The sequence below is a fragment of the Nicotiana sylvestris genome, chromosome 9 (genome assembly GCF_000393655.2).
Source record: "Nicotiana sylvestris chromosome 9, ASM39365v2, whole genome shotgun sequence".
NCBI lineage: Eukaryota > Viridiplantae > Streptophyta > Magnoliopsida > Solanales > Solanaceae > Nicotiana > Nicotiana sylvestris.
The window spans coordinates 24,789,789-24,809,753 of record NC_091065.1 but is presented as its reverse complement, the minus strand read 5'-3'; the positions used below and the strand labels follow the sequence as shown (position 1 = coordinate 24,809,753).

The 19,965-nt window shown below is 37.7% G+C and overlaps 3 protein-coding genes across 3 annotated transcripts; 2 read left to right on the top strand and 1 right to left on the bottom strand.

Annotated features, from left to right (window-relative positions):
* The first annotated feature begins 6,512 nt into the window (after window positions 1-6,512).
* On the top strand, window positions 6,513-10,328 carry LOC138877349 (uncharacterized). Its single transcript, XM_070156953.1, has 9 exons — window positions 6,513-6,776; window positions 6,963-7,236; window positions 7,333-7,484; window positions 7,529-7,561; window positions 7,872-8,253; window positions 8,520-8,645; window positions 8,808-9,307; window positions 9,391-9,782; window positions 9,824-10,328. The coding sequence occupies exons 1-9, from the start codon at window positions 6,513-6,515 to the stop codon at window positions 10,326-10,328; spliced, it is 2,628 nt and encodes an 875-aa protein (XP_070013054.1).
* A 173-nt stretch (window positions 10,329-10,501) lies between these two features.
* On the top strand, window positions 10,502-11,479 carry LOC138877348 (uncharacterized). The gene is made up of 2 exons (XM_070156952.1): window positions 10,502-10,671; window positions 11,287-11,479. The coding sequence occupies exons 1-2, from the start codon at window positions 10,502-10,504 to the stop codon at window positions 11,477-11,479; spliced, it is 363 nt and encodes a 120-aa protein (XP_070013053.1).
* A 5,696-nt stretch (window positions 11,480-17,175) lies between these two features.
* LOC104218728 (uncharacterized) lies at window positions 17,176-19,560 on the bottom strand. Its single transcript, XM_009769291.1, has 2 exons — window positions 18,191-19,560; window positions 17,176-17,368 (listed from the first exon to the last, which is right to left on the bottom strand). Exons 1-2 carry the CDS (start codon window positions 19,558-19,560, stop codon window positions 17,176-17,178), a joined length of 1,563 nt encoding a protein of 520 aa, XP_009767593.1.
* Window positions 19,561-19,965: the final 405 nt, after the last annotated feature.

Sequence of the window (19,965 nt, the reverse complement as noted above, 5' to 3'; positions counted from 1 at the left end):
ACTTTAAGGTTACACAATACCTTTGGAGGAAAGAATACACTAGGAGCAAAGAGGAAGATTCAACCATGAGTTTTTCCTTTCTTCTTCCTGTTTCTTTGTTGGTTATGAATTTTAGTATTGTATTTTCCCATACTACTATGAGTAGTTAATTTATTATTTAGGATTTTGATGGAACCTTTTGGAGGATGAATTATTATTATGTTTGAATATAATTTAGCCTTTGAATTTCTTTACATGTTCAACTACATGCTTATTTCTGTTGATTGAATGACCATCAATTAACTGTGCCTAAATATTATGCATTACTTGGGAAAGAGTACATATTTAGGTAGTTGTTGAACAACATCACTCCTAACGTATATGAGGCATCAATGCGGTAGGTTTAAAGGTGGGTTTAGGAATAACAAAGCCTTGATGTGGTCATATGAGCGTTAAGATTGTGCTAGTTAGCGTAGTTCGGGAGAATATGTCTAGTAAATTGCTGTAGTTGCTCGGGAGAGAATTACGATACCTGAAGTGCTCACGATCAATAGAGAATAATTAGGCAAAATTATAGGAGACGTAGCGAGAAGGCTTCAGATAATTGGGGAAATCATAACTCTAGACCTACTTAATCTTGTCTCCAATCCTTAGCATCCTTAGTTGTTAATTTACTATTTTAATTTTTTAGATAATTAGTTATACATAAAAATCTTAAAATTCATAACTTAGGAATTGTTCAAGCTTATCTTCTTGGTAATAGTGAACAGTTGTAGCTAAACCTTAGTTCTCTTTGGGATTCTACTACAGACTTTTAGACTGGATTATATTTGCAGCGGCCGCTTATCCTTCTTAGGACTAGAGTTGGGTGTGATCAAATTTTGGCGCCGTTTCCGAAGAACTAACGGTGTAGCTGTAGGTGTACATATTTCTAGGTTTCAAGTTTGAACTTTTATTTTGTTTTTTTAGTATTTGATTTTTTTGATTTTGAATTTTACTTGTTTATTTGAGAGACATGGCCTCTTGAAATTATGAGAGTTTTGATGTTGGTAATTCTACTATTGATCTTCCTAATGCTTATTGTGGAGAAAACCACCCATGGAAAAACAATAAAAATATTTCCGAGAGTGAGTTATGTGCACCAACTCAATCTTATGTGTGGAATGTGTGTGATATCTGTGGTGGTCAAGATGGTCACTTTTATGGTTGTGCATATTTTTTTATCATCCCCTAACTCCTTACTTTGATGGTTATTCTTTTTCTTGTGAAGTTAATAGGAACAAAGAACCTAGGGATGATGACCTAAAAGAGATCAAGGATATGATAACGTGCCTTGTGGAACAAAATAATGAGAAACAACTGGACATAAAAAGGCAAGATGCTACTATTTGCAAGCTGGAGACACAAGTGAGTCAACTAGTTGAAGCATTTAATGCTCAACAAGCCAATATTGTGGATAGTAGCCAAGAAAATCATGAATTAGATACCGAAATTGAGGTTCTAATGGAGGAGGTCAGAGTAGAACACCAACAATCTAATCAACTAGAATTTGAGGATTCCAATGCAGAAGAAGTAATACTAGCGTCAGCAGGGACGTTGAAGATAAAAATTTAGTTGACTCAAGTGTGATTGGTGTTGAGGAAGTTGAAAATCTTGAAGTTCATATATTTGAGTATGTTGGAACTCATTCCAAATACTTCTCTACATTATATTCATATGGTGGAATGAAAATTGATCTGTATGAGCCAATGCAAGAGTCAAAGGAAGAGGTAGATGAACTCTATATTCTGAAATTTTTAAGGCCGTCTAGGCAGAGTGACACTCATCGACGGAAAAGCCAAAAAGTGCATAAATAATCATTTAATTTTTGGCTTGCAATAATTTGTATCGCCCCAAGAGCATCATCGTAGAGCATAATCTAAATATGGGGTCCAATTCATAAGTTCGAAATAGAGGCAGAAAGTGATTCACGTCGTGTCGCGACGTTAAATCAAGCGCTTGTTGGGAGGCAACAACTTTACTGTTTTCTATTATTTTTATTTTTATTTTTATTTTTTATTATTGTATTATTATTGTAGTATTGTTTTTGATTTATTTAGAAACATGGGAAATAAGGCTATTGGAAGAAAGCAAAGGCAAGTAAGATGGTTAGAACGAAGTGTGGGGTGCCCGCAAAAAGAACTAAGTCTGGGAGAAGTTTGAGTATCCCATGAGCTACTAATGCTTTGGCTTTTGACCTACCAGGGAGTTTCTTTTACCCTCTTATAGTTGTTGGTGTGTATTAGAGACAATGCACAATTTTAAGTGTGGGGTGAAGAGACTGTTTGAGTGGTTTTCTATGTTATTTTAGTTGTATTATTTATGCTGCTGGAAAAATAAAAAAATAAAAAAATTAGGTAGAAATAATCCCTCTTGTTTTTTCTTATGACCACGGTTCTTTTTCAAGGGATGACTCTTTGAACCGGGCAGTAATTTTTTTTTTTCAAGTAGAATTTTTAAAAAGTTTTGGACTTTTCCCAACGATGGACTTCCTAAACAGTTTTCTTGAGGATTTAATGTCTAAAAAAAATATAAAAAGATTTTGTCTTTTTTTTTTCAACTAATAATATAATGGGAAGAACTTGAGTATCTATGTTTTTTGACATGTTTTATGTTAGGGCTTAGAGCTGGAGCATTTGCACTGAGTACTTTGTTCTTTATTCTTGTGACTATATGCCTTGAGAGTATATGTGTTTATTTTGACGCTTGGGCTCATCTGTTGACTCATGTTGTTTCTTCCTAGTGTTTGGATTATATGATGACTGTGCTAGTTGCTTTAACTTGAGAGTGGGGCCTGAGCCGTCCTGAGTCAGTCATGTACATTGTGTGAGGTGAGATTTTAGTTGTACTCTGTGTCATCCATTGTTAGTCTAGAAATTGCCCCGTGTGTGACTCGAAGCAAAATGATTAAGTCTTGTGAGTTTAGGAAATGATATAGATATTTCTTTGATTGACCCTTCAGTCTATTTGCCTACTTGTGATAAATATTATCCTTTGTTAGCCCGTTTGAGCTTGTAAACTTTTCTTTGGTACCCACATTACAAGACGAATCCCTTTTGTTATTAATTAAATCTTTTCGAACCTTTACCTTCGAAAGCAGTTAGGTCTCTAGAAGAGAAGGAAAAGAGATTGGGTAGTTTTTGAGTGGAACCATAGAAAGGCCAAAATGTGCATGTATGTATTGAGAGATCCACTAGCTGGAAATACCAATTTATAGAGGGTGTTCAAAAGATTTTGAAAAAAAAAAATACAAAATAAAAAAATCCCTCCAATTCACTTTGATATGTGTTAGTACTTATGTAAATGTGCCTAAAGTCAATGGGCTACATTATTTACGGTGTCGTAGCGATATATTGAGTGATCATGAAGAGGATTTGCTTAAAAGTTAAGTGTATTGTATTAAAATTGCTTATGAGGTTTAGTCACTATTATCCATATATATCCTACCCATCTCTTAGCCTACATTACAATCCATGAAGACCTAATTGATCCTAGACTTTGCGAGCTTAAATTAGTAGAGACTTACATTACGGGCAAGCCTATGGTACGAGCTTTTGGGGGCACATGAGTTTCTTTGTGAGAGTGAGTGAATTCAAAAGAATGGAACTCGCTCTAAGGGACCCCAACTGGATAGGAATCTTCTACCTATGGGGAGTCAATTGGCGCCTTCTTAAAGAACATGCCCAGCTTTCTTCCTTTGCCTTCCCTAACTCTTCTTTTTTACTTTTACGTATGTAAGACCCTGTCCTCTTCCCTTTTGACATTAAGATAATTGAAGAAGGCGGTGCTTTGAACATTTTCGCTGAAGTCGAAAAAATAAACATTTACCTTTTCATTCTGTGAGTCCTTAAATTATACTTGAATTCATATTTGAGTGTGCGGACAAATATTAGAAGAGTCATATTTGAGGGGACATGCTTTACAATGGATTGGTAAGGAACTCGTATCTTTAGTTTTCACAAGAAGCGAGTCACAAAGAGGAATGTAGTGGAGTCAATTTTTTAGGCTAAGATGTTAGAAGAGTCATACAAATATTTTAAATAATCTTGGTATGAGTTTAGAACTTGAGGAAATGTATGTAGAGTGCATATGTTGGGTTAAGCATTGATATAAACCATTGTCATTAGTGTAATGCTTGAGAATGCTTTGAAAGGTATTTCTTGCCTATGCGCTTAGTTTTAAGTTGGTCGAGGACGAGCAAGAGTTTAAGTGTGGGTTGGTGATAAATAATGAACAATGCACATTTTTAGTATATTTGCATATTGATTCTTGTGTGAGTCGTGGGAGATTACATTGTCTGTGAAGTGAAATATGCTCATTATGTGTTTCTTATGTGTAGGAACGAGTTTGGATGATAAATGATCAAAAGATGATAGTTCAATACAAAAAGAAGAGGTGGAAAGAATTGGGAGATCTTCCAATTTCGTGCGTGGCACGAAAATAGATGCGAAAAAGTAGAAAAATGAAGGCACAAAACAGCGAAGCAAAGTGAAGGCACGGATCGCTTCGCGAACTAAAAAACTACAAAAGCTAAAGTCTGCGTCTATGGTCACATGCTGCACGAAGGCAGACGCACCCTCCAGTTCTCCTATCCAATTTTGGATTGCCTTGGATGGCCCTCTACCCTAATATGTCATATAAATGAACCCTAAAACATAATTTTGGCGGAGGAGACACTACTTTAGGGTTACACAACACCTTTGGAGGCAAGAGTACACTAAGAGCAAGGAGAAAGATTTAACCACGAGTTTTTCCTTTCTTCGTCCTGTTTTCTATTGTTGGTTATGAATTTTAGTATATTTTCACATACTACTATGAGTAGCTAATTTATTATTTAGGGTTTTGATGGAACCTTTTGGAGTATGAATTCTTATTAAGTTGTAATATAATTTAGCCTTTGAATATCTTTACTTGTTCAACTATGTGCTTATTTTTGTTGAATGAATGACCATCACTTGACTGTACCTATTTATTATGTATTGCTTGGGAAGGGGTACATATTTAGGTAGTTGTTAAACAATGTCACTCCTAACGTATATGAGGAATCAATATGGCCATTTTAAAGGTGGGTTTAGGAATAACAAATCTTTGATGTAGTCATAGTGAGCGTTAAGATTGTGCCAGCTAACGTAGTTTGGAAGAATACATATAGTAAATTATTGTAGTTTCTCGGGAGATAATTACGACACCTGAAGTGCTCACGGTCAGTAGAGAATGATTAGGCAAAATTATAGGAGACGTAGAGAGAAGGATTCCGACAATTGGAAAAATCATAACTCTAGACCTCCTTAATCTTGTCTCCAATCCTTAGCATCTTTAGTTGTTAATTTACTATTTTAATTTGTTAGATAATTAGTTATATATAAGAATCTTAATATTTATAACTTAGGAATTGTTCAAGATTGTCTTCTTGATAATAGTGAACAACTATAGCTAAACTGATAGGTTATATGTGTATCCCTATTACATTTTAATGATCTAACAAACTTACTTTTAAGAATCAGATAAGGAACCTGATACACATACTCAAGAACTTAAAGATCAACAAGTCTCTAGTTGGGGATACAGTTCAACTCTTCATAATCATAGGACCAACAGAGAGAATAGATAGCTACCAGTTACCGAGAAAACTGCACAAGTCAACTGCACCAGCTGTAAAGTTGTTGTCTGCACATGCTACAATACATAAACAATGCAACAGTGCAACAATCAACTTTATGGAGAATGCCCTTTACCTAACTTGCTTACATCATTCTAAGTGATGTCACAAATGAATTATTAACATCAAGGAAATTAAATTAAAATCACTTGCACATTCAAGAATTGATCAAGCATTCTCTCAAGTCAATCATCAATCTTGCAAGTGACTCTCTAGGGCATCAAGAACAAAGAACAACATATCAACAGACCAGTTCCCCTTATTGAGTTATTACATGTCCTTACTTGTGTTGTACTTTTGTTGAAGTTCTTTACTTGTAATTCCTACTTATCTTAGTTAGAAGCATAGCGTAGGAAACCCTTTATAACTCATAAACCCTTGTGTTTGTGTCTTGGCTAGAGTTAGTCGAGTTGTAATGTCTTTGTAATAGAGTCATTGCAAAGTGGCTTCTAATAGAGTGTTACAAGTTAGTGAGGGATTAAGAGGCTAATTTCTAGGTTACACCAGGTTGTATTCTAAAGTTTCTCAGTAGTGAAGTTGAAATCCTACAAAGGTAGGTCATGATTTTTTATCCCGTGAGCTGGGAATTTTTCACGTAAAATTCCTCTCTCTCATTTACTTATTGAAGTGTGTGTGTGTCTTGTGGAAATAGTTTGGTGTACCATTAAATTCTATCAATTGGTATCAGATCTGGTTCTTTCTATCAGGCTAACACCTAGAAATGATCCTCATGGCTGCTCCGCCAAACTTCAAAGAAGGCCAGTCTAGTTACAGACAGCCAAGGTTCAATGGCCAATATTATGGATGATGGAAGACTAGGATGCACGACTTCATAATGGCAGAAGACTCCGAGATTTGGGATGTCATCTGTGATGGACCCTTTGTTTCTACCAAGACTGTTGGCGACCCAGCTATAACCATTCCCAAAACGAGGAAGGAATTCAATGACGCTGATCGAAAGGCCATAGAAAAGAATTTTTGTGCAAAGAAAATTCTTGTTTGTGGCATTGGTTTTGATGAATATAAAAGGATATTGGCATGCCAATCAGGAAAAGAAATATGGAAAGCTCTTCAGATAGCTCATAAAGGAACAACACAGGTCAAGCACTAAAATATTGACATGCTTACAACTGAATACGAGCTTTTCAGGATGTAAGATGATGAATCCATCCAAGACATGCACACTCGTTTCACCTCTATCATCAATGAGCTTCACTATCTTGGAAAAATCATTCCAAGAAACAAACTTGTCAGGAAAATACTCAGTGTCCTACACAGCTCCTAGGAAAGCAAAGTGAATGCTATCACAGAGGCGAAGGACTTACATGAGCTAACCATTGATGAGCTTGTCGGTAATCTGAAAACCTATGAAATGAAGAAGAGGAAGAAGGATAGTGAGAGAAAAGATCCCAAAAGGGAGAAGAACCTGGTCCTCAAGACTGACAGCAATGATTCAAGTGGCGAGGATGCTGATATAGCTTACCTGACAAAATGTTTCCAGAAGATGGTTCACAAGAATATAGGCATTCCAAAAAGGGGGAGCTCCAACAAGCCAAAAGGTTATGACCTATGTCATAAGTGTGGTAAGACAGGACATTTTATCAAGTATTGCCCTCTCCTAAAGCAAGATTAATACAAAAACAACTTTGACAAAGCAACCAAGAGGAAGCTGGTTCCTGATAAACACTTCAAGAGGAAAAATGTCGTTGATAATGTTGTGAAACTAGCTCTTGCTGCATGGGGAGACTCCTCCAACGAATCTGAAGAAGAAAATGATCATGGTGATAGTTCAATGATTGAAATAGAGGTGAAGCAACTGAGTATGACTCAATCTTTGCCTTGATGGCTCAGTCCGATGATGATGAAGATGACGACGGTGATGAGGTAAACTTTCTAGATGTTTAGAGAAATCTGAAATCTTGCTCTCCTAAAAAACTCATGTTCTTTGGCAAATATGTTAATTAATGCTTATCACAGTCTTATAAATGATAAAGATGCTTTAACTGTGAAGTTAGGAGAAGCAAAACAGTCTAGAGATGACCTAGTAGTCGTTGTGGTTGATTTAAAGGAAACAATTGAGAACCAGAAGAAAGAGAAGGAAGCCTTAAATGAAAAAAATTGCAAATATAGATCATGATAGAGATGATCTAATGGTTGTTGTGGTAAATCTAAAAGAGACCATTGAGTGTGTCAGAAAGGAAAAGAAGTCTTAACTGAGAGAGTTGCTACCATTGAGAATGAGAGAGATGACCTATTAGTGGTGGTAGTGGACCTGAAGGAAATAATTAAGGAACTTAAAATGGAGAGTAGGCCTGAAAATTCTCAAAAGGGAAAGGAAGTTGCAAGTGAGACACACCTTAAGCTTGAAAGTGAGTTAAAATCAGTGAAGTCTAGTCTGTGTGCTGAGCTTGAGAAAAACAAACAACTTCAGGAAGAACTAGGAAGATTAAAGAGTGATCTTGAACTGAAGTGGACTTGGTCCTCTGATGCTATCACTACCATGTACACTAACAATGGGGAAACAGGCAGGGAATTGGGTTCCAAAGGGAAAAGACTCCCTATAACTCTCATAGCAAGTATGTTACTATACCTGACAGTTGTCTTTGCACTCACTATGGTAACACTGGGCACTTTAAGGAAATCTGTAAGGCCAGATTCCAATCTCAATAGAAAAATAAAGTTTTTGCTTAAAAAGTAACTACTACTAGGGAACCTGGTCCTTCACATAAAAATGTATAATGCATGTTTGGACCGAAAGAGCCCTAATTCACCCCTTTCCTCATTACAAGGGACCCAAACTTGTTTGGGTTTCTAAATCTAACCATTGATTTCCTTGTGCAAGGAATAGTGAAAGGGAGCAGCCAACAATGGTACATGGATAGCAACTGTTCGAAGCACATGACTGGAAGTACAAATGATTTTCTTTCACTTAAGGCCCTACACGGAGGGAGTGTTTCCTTTGGAAATGGTAAGAAATGATACATTCTGGGAGTTGGAAGGATTGGGAAGTCTCTCTCTCACTCAATCGAAAATGTGTACTACATGAACGGGTTGAAGTACAACTTGCTAAGTGTTTCCCATATCTGTGACAAGGGAAACAAGGTGGAATTTTTGTTAAAACTATGTACAGTCACAAACCTCGTGACTGGTGAGGTGGTGCTAGTGGCAAAAAGATACAAAAATATCTATGTTGTTGATTTTGAGTCTCTGCAGAATGGTGATCTCAGTTGTCTAAGTGTTGTTGATGATGATGCTAAAGTATGGCATAGAAGTCTAGGTCATGCAAGCTTCATGTTGCTGAACAAATTGGTCATGAAGGACCTGGTTCATGGTCTTCCCAAGTCAAGCTTCAAGGATCACAAAGTGTGTGATGCATGTGTAAAAGGAAAGCAAGTTAGATTCTCATTCAAGCCCAAAAAGGAAGTCAGTACCTCAAGGCCACTTGATCTTCTTCACATGGATCTATGTGGACCTATGAGGGTGCCAAACAGAGGAGGAAAGAAATACATCTTCGTTATAATTGACGACTACTCTAGATTTACCTGGACTTTGTTTCTCAGAACCAAGGATGAAACTTTTGAAGTGTTTGTTGCCTTCGTCAAAAAGGTCCAAGTGAATATGGGTAATAAGGTAACTTGCATCAGGTCTGATCATGGGACAGAGTTCGACAATGCCATATTGATGAGTTCTATACTGAAAGTGGTATCACTCAGAATTTTTCAGCTCCAAGAACACCTCAACAAAATGGTGTTGTGGAGAGGAATAATAGAACTCTTGAAGACATGGCAAGGACAATGTTAATTGACAGTGGGATTGCAAAGAATTTCTGGGCAGAAGCTGTCAATACTATTTGCTACTTGGTGAACAAGTGCATGATCAGGTCTCTTCTAAACAAAACTCCATATGAACTGCTGAATGGAAGGAAGCCCAAGCTGACACATCTAAGGACTTTTGAGTGTAAATGTTTTGTCCTCAACAATGTAAAGGAAACTCTTGGAAATTCGATGCCAAAAGTGATGAAGGAATCTTTTTGGGATACTCATCTCAAAGCAAAGCTTATAAAGGTTATAATAAAAGGACTCAATGCGTTGATGAGAGTATACATGTGATCTTTGATGAATCTCACCTCTCATGTGATAAGGACAGATGTGTTGATCAAGATAGAGAACTTTTATCTGTTCCAGGTGAAGTTATTGACATGTCAAATGGAAAGACAAACATGATGAGTTATGTCAAGGAATCCAATGAAGATGATGCAAATACATATCCATTCATTGGAGAGACACCTGGTCCCACGATCACAACAACTAAAGCTGAAAACAGAATTATTGATGCGGTCCAAGGTACTCCACTTGCTGAAACAAGAAGCGGCCAAAAACCTCAGTCAGGCATACCTGGGTCTTCTACCAATGAGATTCAGGTACCAAATTGGAAGCACAAAAGTTCACACCCCCTTGACAACATAATTACTCCTCTCGATTCAGGAATTCAAACCAGGGCAAAAGCTAGAAACTCACTTTCCTTCTCAACCTTTCTTTCTCAAATAGAGCCTAAAAATAGCAAAGAAGCATTGAAAGATGCAAACTGGATCAATTTGAAAGGAACAAAGTATGACACCTGGTTCCTCAACTTGCAGATCGAACTATTATAGGAACCAGAAGGGTATTCAGTAACAAATTTGATGAGTTTGGAAACATAACAAGAAATAAGGCAAGGCTGGTAGTTCAAGGCTACAATTAGGAAGAAGGGATTTATTATGATGAAACTTTTGCTCCAGTTGCTCGAATGGAATCTATCAGAATCCTTATTGCTTTTGCATTACATATGGAGTTCACATTGTTCCAAATGGATGTCAAAAGTGCATTTCTAAATGACCTCCTAAAAGAAGAAGTTTATGTCAAGCAGCCACCTGGATTTGAAAATCACGAGTATCCTGAGCATGTGTTTAAACTGGATAAGGCGTTTTATGGGCTAAAGCAGGCTCCCCGGTCTTGGTATGAAAGGTTGTCAAAATTCCTTCTAGAAAATGGGTTTACAAGAGGGAAAATTGACAACACTCTCTTTCTGAAGAAACGAGGAAGAAACCTGCTCATTGTGCAAATATATGTTGATGATATCATTTTTGGAGCCACAGTAAATTTATGTGAAGAATTATGCAAAACTCATAGGGAGTGAGCTTGAGATGAGTATGATGGGAGAATTAAATTTCTTCCTGGGACTTCAAGTGAAACAATCTCAAAAGGGAACATTGATAAGTCAGTAGAAGTACATCAAGGAGCTGCTAAAAAGGTTTGACATAGAAGCATCAAAAGGGATTGACACTCCTATTGCCACAACTACTCGTCTAGACATGGATGAACCTGGTTCCCCTGTAAATCAGACCATGTATAGAGGCATCATCGGGCCACTCTTGTATCTCACTACAAACAGACCCGATATTGTGTTCAGTGTGGGTCTCTGTGCAAGATTTCAATCTAATCTAAAGGAATCTCATCTGAAGTCTACCAAAAGAATATTTAGATATCTCAAAGGAATGCAAGACCTGGTTCTCTACTATCCGCCAAGAGACAACTTTGATCTTGTTAGGTATGTTGATGCTGATTATACAGGATATCTGGTGGACATGAAAAGCACGTTTGGAATGGTACATTTCCTGGGTTTTTGTCTGATCTTATGGGGTACAAGGAAGAAAAACTCGATGACACTCTCAATTGCAGAAGTGGAATATGTAGCAGTTGCTTTTTGCTGTGCTCAATTGCTGTGGATCAAGCAATAGTTGGAAGACTTTGGAGTGTTTTCTGACTGTGTGCCCCTCCTGTGCGACAATACAAGTGCACTCAACGTGGCCAAAAATCCCGTCCAACATAAGAGAACCAAACACATTGATGTGCGTCACCACTTCCTTAGAGATAATGTTGAAAAGGGGCTCATCTGCATGAAATTCTGCAACATAGAAGATCAGATTGCAGGTATATTCACCAAGGCCTTAAGCAGAGAATATTTTGAAAGAAATCGTATGGCACTGGGGTTGATAAAACCCAATAAGAACCCGGTCCCTCGATGATTGGCAAAGAAAGAAATGTCCAAGTAAAATTAGCTAAAAAGTATTTTCTAGAAAAGTCTAACTTATCTCTATACCATTACAGGTAGACACGCATGATGATTACAGAGCAAAATAACTAATTGATGCAGTGCACGCTGGTAAAAAGGGCAAAGCTTACAGGTGCAAGATTCATCAGGGAACCTGGTTCTCCTGACATAGGTTAGTAGATTCTCTGTTCTCTCATGCACAATTTTGAACGGTTAAAATAAGTGCCACAACATCAGTGTGTCAGTTTCTTTTCTTTGCATCTTTTGAACCCAAATGTCTCACCGGTTGATAATCGACCTGATTCCCAAAACTGCCGCCCTTTCTTACCCGGTCCCTCATCCATCTTAAATACATCCATCACTGTCATAACTCTTCATATCAAACTTCAAAATTTTCCTTCTTCTTTCTCTCTTCAAACTACCAATCCCTTCTCTTCAACTCACCAATTCTCACCATGGCTGAAAATCACGAAACCTCGAGTGTTCCAAGTAATACCCATATTGAGTCCTCACCAGTTAAAACACCGATATTAGACTCCTTACTCAACACCACTACTTGACAAAACCCTAGGTCAGAGTCACCCCCACACTCACTCTCCTCTCCTACCCAATCGAGTTCTAGTTCTCATCGGAGCCGCAAAATCTCGACCAAAAGGTTTGTATCTACGAGCTCTCCTCCTGCCTCGCCAGAAAAACTGGGTGAAAAGGGTACAATAGACGAAGAGGAAAATCAGGAAATGTCTAGTCTTCCTATGGACGAAGGCAAAAATGTAGACCAAACTACTGGTTCTGAGAATGCTAACTTAACAAAAACAGTTCCTAATCTTGAGTCCACAGGTAACACTCATCATTCTCCTGTGTTTTCCATGGAGTGACAAGAGAAAGAAGCAATAGAAAACATGCTATTTATAGATAATAAAGGGGTTATGATCGAATGAGGTGAGGATAGGTCTGAGCCTTAGAGGGAAGAGTCTAAGACCTTGGTAGAAATTAGAGAGCTTGTGCCTGTTGAACAATTGGTACAAGATAATACTACTGGGTTACCTAATGAAGGACTTGATCCCTCCTCAGAGGATCCAACTCAGGGGTTCTCTCAAGAGCCCCAGGTCAGTATTTATCTTGCTCTATCTCCTCATTTTTATGTTGAGCTTTTGTCTGTGGTGGTGCTTGAGATGAGATCTGTATTTAGTGAAGAGCATGGGGATAATGAAGAGGATTTGGATGATATAACTATTGCTAGCTTTATATGGGTTAGACGTAGACTAGTTGCCACTTTAGAGCCAATTCCTAAGTGACCCACTACAAGGTTACAAAAGAAGGAGGCTCTTGAGTCCGCTCTCAAGCAAAGCCAAGTCAGTCAAAGAAGGAGGATATTGGTGAAGGATGGGAAGGTTGTGCATGAGAAGGTAGTGCCTGTTGTCACTGTGGATGATGAAGCGGACGAAGAACCTGGTTCCTTGACTCAAAAGTTCTCACAAAAGCACTCTCTCTCCAAGTCTAAAAAGAAATCTTCTATGAGTGTTAAAAGTCCAAACAAGCATAATGATGTTATCTCTAGTGAAACGTTGGTGGAAGAATCCGGTGACAAGATAGTTGAAAGTGATATTTTTGCTGACAAGTTAGTGGAAGAGTCTAGTGACAAGGTAGTTGAAGAACTAGGTTAAAATATGTCTGAGAAGATTGAGTCTGTGAAGTCTATTGAGACGGGAAAAAGTGGTCGCAAATCTGTAAAAAGGAAAGTTGATACTTACGAGGAACTTGGTTCCTCCAAGAAGGCCAAAGTTAGTGATCCCCAGAGTGCTGGGAAATAGAAATTAAGGAATCAAAAGGTACTATGGGGCTGCACATTTTTCTCTGATATTTTGGAGGAGGCTGGAATATGATAATTGGTTGAAATTTGTGAGTTTCAACAGTGGACACATTTGTTCACAAGTAATGCTCCAAATGTGTATGAGGAAGAAGTACCGAGTTTCTATGTCGACTTCTTCAAAGCTGAGGATGATCACATCTGCGTACTGGTGAATGGAGTTGATATGGTAATGGACTCTATTTTATTGGGGTCTATTCTAGGTGTACCTGCTGAAGGGTTGTCTACTATTCAGGGAACGGTATCCTGAAGGACAGAGCAGTTCAACAAAGGGAACGGGTACAGAAGAAGGCCCTCCTTCCATTATACCAATTGTTATTTGAGATGGTGAACAAGGTCTTGATCTCTCATGCTAAGAGAAGATCCATTACTTCTCGTGCATACCTGGTTCTCATGGAAGCACTGGACAACTACACTATCATCAACTTGCTTGGGATCATGATAAAACATGTATAGAAAGTGGCAGAATTCAAAGATGATATTCATGGGTTGCTTTATGGGTTCCTTCTCACCAAGGTTTTTGAGTTCTTCAAGGTTCCTCTAAGACAATCTAAAGTGGGCACTAAGAAACAAACTTTCTCCAAGTCCACTCTCAAAGAATGTGAGGGCATTTATAAGGCTGGGGGAGTTGGAAGCACTTCTACCATTTCTCAGCTGATCAACGCTCAGAACAGTGCCACTACTTAGATAAGGTAGTTGAAAGAAAGTAATGCTGTTCTAGAGAGTCAGTTGAATCAGCTTCAGGAGGCACCTGGTTCTAGTAGCTCTCAAAGCAAAGAGGTTGCCCATCTGACCAAGGAGAATGCTCAGCTCATGAAACAGGTGGAGGACCTGAAAGAGAAACTGCTCAATGAGCAAATGTCGGCGAATGCTCGAATGGATTTAGTCCTCCAAACCCTTGCCTCTGCCTCTAATCCCTCTCTTTCCAGTGCTCTCTATACAGTGTCCCCTTAGTGTCAAGTCTTAAGTGTCGGTCTCTTAGGCTAGTTTATGATGATATTTGTGGTACTTGTTTTCTCTTTTTGTACTGAATTGTGGATGGTTGTTAGCAACATTGAATCTGCTCCCTGTCTTAAAATCCAAACTTTTTAATGGAAGTTTTTCCCTTTTTGCTGTATATGCCTTGCTTTTATACTCTATTTTTAATCATGTTGTGTGCATATAAGTGGCATGAGTTAACTCAAGCCAGACTTCTTTTTTTCTTAACGTCTGTTACTGGTCTTTTTATGATGCCAAAAAGGGGGAAAATAATTAAGAGGGAACAGGATGAGAAATAGATTAAGGGGGAATATAGGAAATGCTAATATCATTTTGGTTCTTAGGGGGAACTTGAATTATAAGTTTGTCATCATCAAAAAGGGAGAAATTGATAGGTTATATGTGTACCCCTGTTATGTTTTGATGATCTAACAAACTTACCGTTAAGAACCAGATAAGAAACCTGATACACATCCTCAAGAACTTAAAAATCAACAAGTCTCCAGTTGGGGACACAGTTCAACTCTTCAGAATCAAAGGAACAAAAGGGAACAGATAGCTGCCAGTTCTTGAGAAAGCTGCACAAGTTAACTGCCCCAGCTGTAAAATTGCTGTCTGCATATGCTACAGTACAGAAACAATACAACAGTCAACTTTATGAGGAATGCCCTTTACCTAACTTGCTTACATCATTCTAAGTGATGTCACAAATAAATTATTAATATCAAGGAAGGTAAAACAAAATCACCTGCACATACAATAATTGATCAAGCATTCTCTCAGGTCAATCATCAATCTTGCAAGTGACTCTCTACGGCATCAAGAACAAGAACAACATAGCAACGGACCAGTTCCCATTATTGAGTTATTACATGTCCTTAGTTGTGTTGTACCTTTGTTGGAGTTCTTTACTTGTAATTCCTACTTAGCTTAGATAGAAACATTGCGTAGGAAACCCTTTGTAAATCACAAAACCCTTGTGTTTGTGTCTTGGCTAGAGTTATTCGAGTTATAAAGTCTTTGTAATAGAGTTATTGCAAAGTGGCTTGTAATAGAGTGTTATAAGTTAGTGAGAGATTTAGAGGTTAATTCCTAAGTTACGATAGGTTATACTCTAAAGTTGCTCAATAGTGAAGTTGAAATCCTACAAGGGTAGGTCATAGTTTTTTATCCCGTGAGATGGGAATTTTCTACGTAAAATTGCTCTGTGTCATTTACTTATTGCAGTGTGCATGTGTCTTGTGGAAACTAAATGATTTTATTTACCAATAGCAATATGTACAAAATTCAATCCGGAACAGGGCATTCCCAGTTCCATTCCCTTTTCTACATTTCTTCTATCTTCCTTTACACTAAGTATCTATTTCTGCTATTTTCTTTCCTGTCTTACTATTCATTGATCCTCTGATTGCTACCTCTATTAGAATTTGTCTCACTATCATTTTTACTATTTTCTTCTGGTCTTGGAATATTCTGTTGTTCCTTTCATTCCATATGTGGTACACTGCACATGCCAGGGTCAATCTATAGACTTGAGCTGCTGCATTGTTTCCAATTGCATTGCTTTCAGCCCATTGTATCTCCCTTTGCCATTCCATCGGAGCTCTAGTTATTCCTTGCCAGTGTAGTATCTTGCTCTAGATTTCTCCAGTAATTCGACAGTTAAACAATAAATGTTCAATAGTCTCTTCTGCTTCAGTACATATAGGATAACTTACTTCATCTGTAATCCCCCATCTGTGTAGTCTGCTTCTTGTGAATAGCCTATTTTGTATAGCTAAACTCAGCACAAAAATCCACTTTGGAGCTCCTAGGTTGTTGCATGTTAGTCACCTCCATGATACCTTTTGATATTGCCCACGCATGCTATTATAACACTTCTTGATAGAGAAGTAGTTCCATTCTATTACTTCTTCCTTGTTGGTTCCTGCTTCTTCTATGTAGCTCTTTGCTTTGATTATTTTTTGTACCATCCATGAGGTATTCTTTGGTTTGCACTCCCAAACTTCCTTTTTCTTCCCATAATATAGATAGACCCATTGGACCCATAACTTGTCCTTCTTTTTGTATAGGTTCCATAATAATTTGCAAATGGCAGCTCTGTTCCATATTTGAATATCCATAACATTGAAACCACCTGCTGACTTTGGTGAACACACTTTTTTCCATGATAGCAAGGCTCTTTTTGAAGCCTCTGTTCTTCAAGTCCATAAGAATGTTCTACAAATTGTATCTCTTCCATAGTAACATCTTCAATTAGTTTTAACTGTTGCTTTCTGTCTACTACATTGCCCTTCTTCATGATGCTTGGTTGAATGGCTGGTATGCTATCAACTGCTGCTCCCAATAACCCTTTGTAGAATCCCACTATTTCCATATCTATTGCTTTTCTAGACTGAATAATTTCACCAGCTGTATTTTTGAGACTTCTAATCTTATTTTGATTTACTATATTCTTCATGTTAACAAAAAAGAAAGCTGTATTGTGGTCCCCTAGCTTCAGCCATTGATTCCTAGATTTCTGCTTATATATACTTTCCTCTATAGTTATACATTTTTCCAATTACTTCTTTAGCTCTTTCTCTTCTTCAGACCTCTGTGTTGCTGCACTTGTAGTTCCCATCTGCCCTTGTAACTCCTGTAACCTTTGTCTTGCATTTCTAACCTTCAAATCTAGTGCTTTGAATTCTTTTGTATTCAGCCTCTTTAGTGCATATCTAACTTCTTCAGCTTTCTCCAGACTTCTGCCATTCTGCCTGTGTTTAGTGTTTTATTCCATGCTTCCCCTACTACATCTAAAAAATCCTTATGCTCAGCTAGACAATTGAAGAATTTTAAAGGTTTTGGGGACTTTTGTTCCTCTCCAATCTTGACACATAATGGGGAATGATTTGAGAATAAAGGATCCATGATCACTGCATCTACTTTTGGCATGGTGCTTATCCATTCAACATTTATAATTGCCCTGTCAATTCTGCTAAACACATGGGTATTAGTCTATGTGTATTCCCTGCCTACAGTTCTCATTTCACACATTCCTGTATCAATTAAGAAGTTATTGAAATCTCTTATTTCATTCTCATGGACTGTGCTGCCATTAATTCTGTCCTCTACTGCCCTTATTGCATTGTAGTCTCCCATACATAACCATGATTTCCTCTGATAATGGTTCCAGCTTGTTAAATCTCTCCATAGACTTTTCCTTGCCTCCACTGTATGCAACCCATAAATTGCTGTGAAATCAAATTCTAGCCTTGTGTCTAGTACCACTACCTCCCCATGTATGTACTGTGGTTTAACTTCCTTCATAATGAATCTTATTTCTGCTGGATCCCATATCACCCATACTCTACCCTTCCCTCCTCCATCATAGTTTGTACACCACTCCCATCTAGGAGCTATTTTTTGGATAATTTTTTTTGAAAACTTTTCTTGTACTCTATGCTCTATAATAGCTATAATACTAATATTATGATCTTTAATAAACTTATGCATCTCCTTTTGCTTATATAGCTTATTCATACCCCTAACATTTCAAGTAACTAATTGCATTGCACTATATTGTTTGTTATCCCAACCTGCACACCTCCCCCATAACTACATTGCCCTCTTTTTCCTTGTTTATATCATTAGAGCTTGCTTCTGTTAGAATATCAAATCCATTACCCACTAGTATTTCTCTTGCTGGTGCTGCTTGGGAATTCTTTGTGGCTGATTTACCTTTTGCTGCTTTCCATCCTTTGTTTTCTTCCATTGTTGCTTTCATTGCATTCTGCAGTTTTGGCACTTGTTCTGTATGTCCTTCTGCTTCTTGTGCCCTATGATTCATGCTTCCTTGCTTCTCTTGCTCTTTTGGTTTCCATTCCGGCTTCATCTTCTGCTGCTTGTTCATCAGAGCTTGTGCTTGTTTAGTTTGGCAGTTATGTCCTAATTGTAAGCAAGTACTACAATATATTGGTTTCCAATCATAGACAACTGGCTGATCAAATTGTCTACCATTCGGATCCTTGACTGTTATCTTTGTTGGTAATGGTTTGGTAATGCCCATTTCCACAAGGATTCTAGCATAGGATATCCTTTCCACTCTTGTTATACATTCATCTGCATATATCGGAATTCCCAACCTACTCCCTATACGGCTCAGTGAATCCATTCCCCAGCAGTTCAGTGGCAGATTTGGTAATTTAACCCATAACGGCAGAGTTTTCAGCACTTCTTCATTGAAATCAAAATCTGTTGTCCATGCCTTAGTGATTACTGGTCTATTTTGGATTGTACATGGGCCTGAGTAGAGTACTTCATTCCTCTCCTCTTCATTTTTGAATCTCACAACAAAAAATCCATCGTTGTGGTGGTACACCTTTGGTTTTGCTACAAAATTCCATTGCGATGCAATAAACCTCTCAATTGCTCTAATACTTGGTGTAACTCCCACCACATACATGATAACTGATGTTTTCCACTTCTCAGCTTCCTTTTCGATTTCCTCGTTTTGCAATTCGACTATTTTCTCACCATTTTGTATCACTGGTGCCACGAACGATAGTCTCATTCCTCTAGCAGCAAACGTGTTACCAACGACTAAATTTGCCCATGATTTACCTTTATTGACTTTCTCTGCATTTGCTTCTATCGTGATAGGTTGTTTTTCAATGTGGATTTCCTCTGCATGCGTTCCATCATCTTTTTTACTACTTGTGTTATTCGAGTTTTGTACTTTTTCCTGTTGTATTTTAGCTTGTTTTGCCGTAAATTGCTCATTCAAGTTCTTACTTGTACTCGCTGTTTCAGTCCTTTCTGTCTTTAGTGTTATCGCCTCCAGATCTCGATTTTGTGCACCTTGATTTGGAGTTGATTTGTTCGATTCGTTGTTTCTGCTCGTTGTTGCTATGAATTCAGCTAGCTGGATCTTCGTGACAGTTTTCTTAGGTCTTCCTCGCCCTCCCATGGCTGATGACGTATTTTAGTTATTCACACTAAAGTGCGCCTTATAAGAATTTTTACTTATAGTACTTTATGTAGTTAATAATTTCTATCATAAACCTTAGTTCTCTATGGTATTCGATTCCGGGCTTTTAGACTGAATTATATTTGTAGCAATCACTTACCCTTTTTAGGACAAGAGTTGGGCGTTATAAATTACCCTCTTAATTTGAAGAAGAGAAACAAGCAGTTCTAGATATCCTCCAAAAATAAGTAATTACAAGGAGATTCAAAATTTTCTAAAGGAAAATAAAATGAATTTTGTGCAATCAGATATTATTCCGGTAGAAAGAACGTATAACATCTGTTCTATATATGTTGTTCAATATATCAGAAAATTATATTTCTTTTAGAATAACAAAAGGAAGAA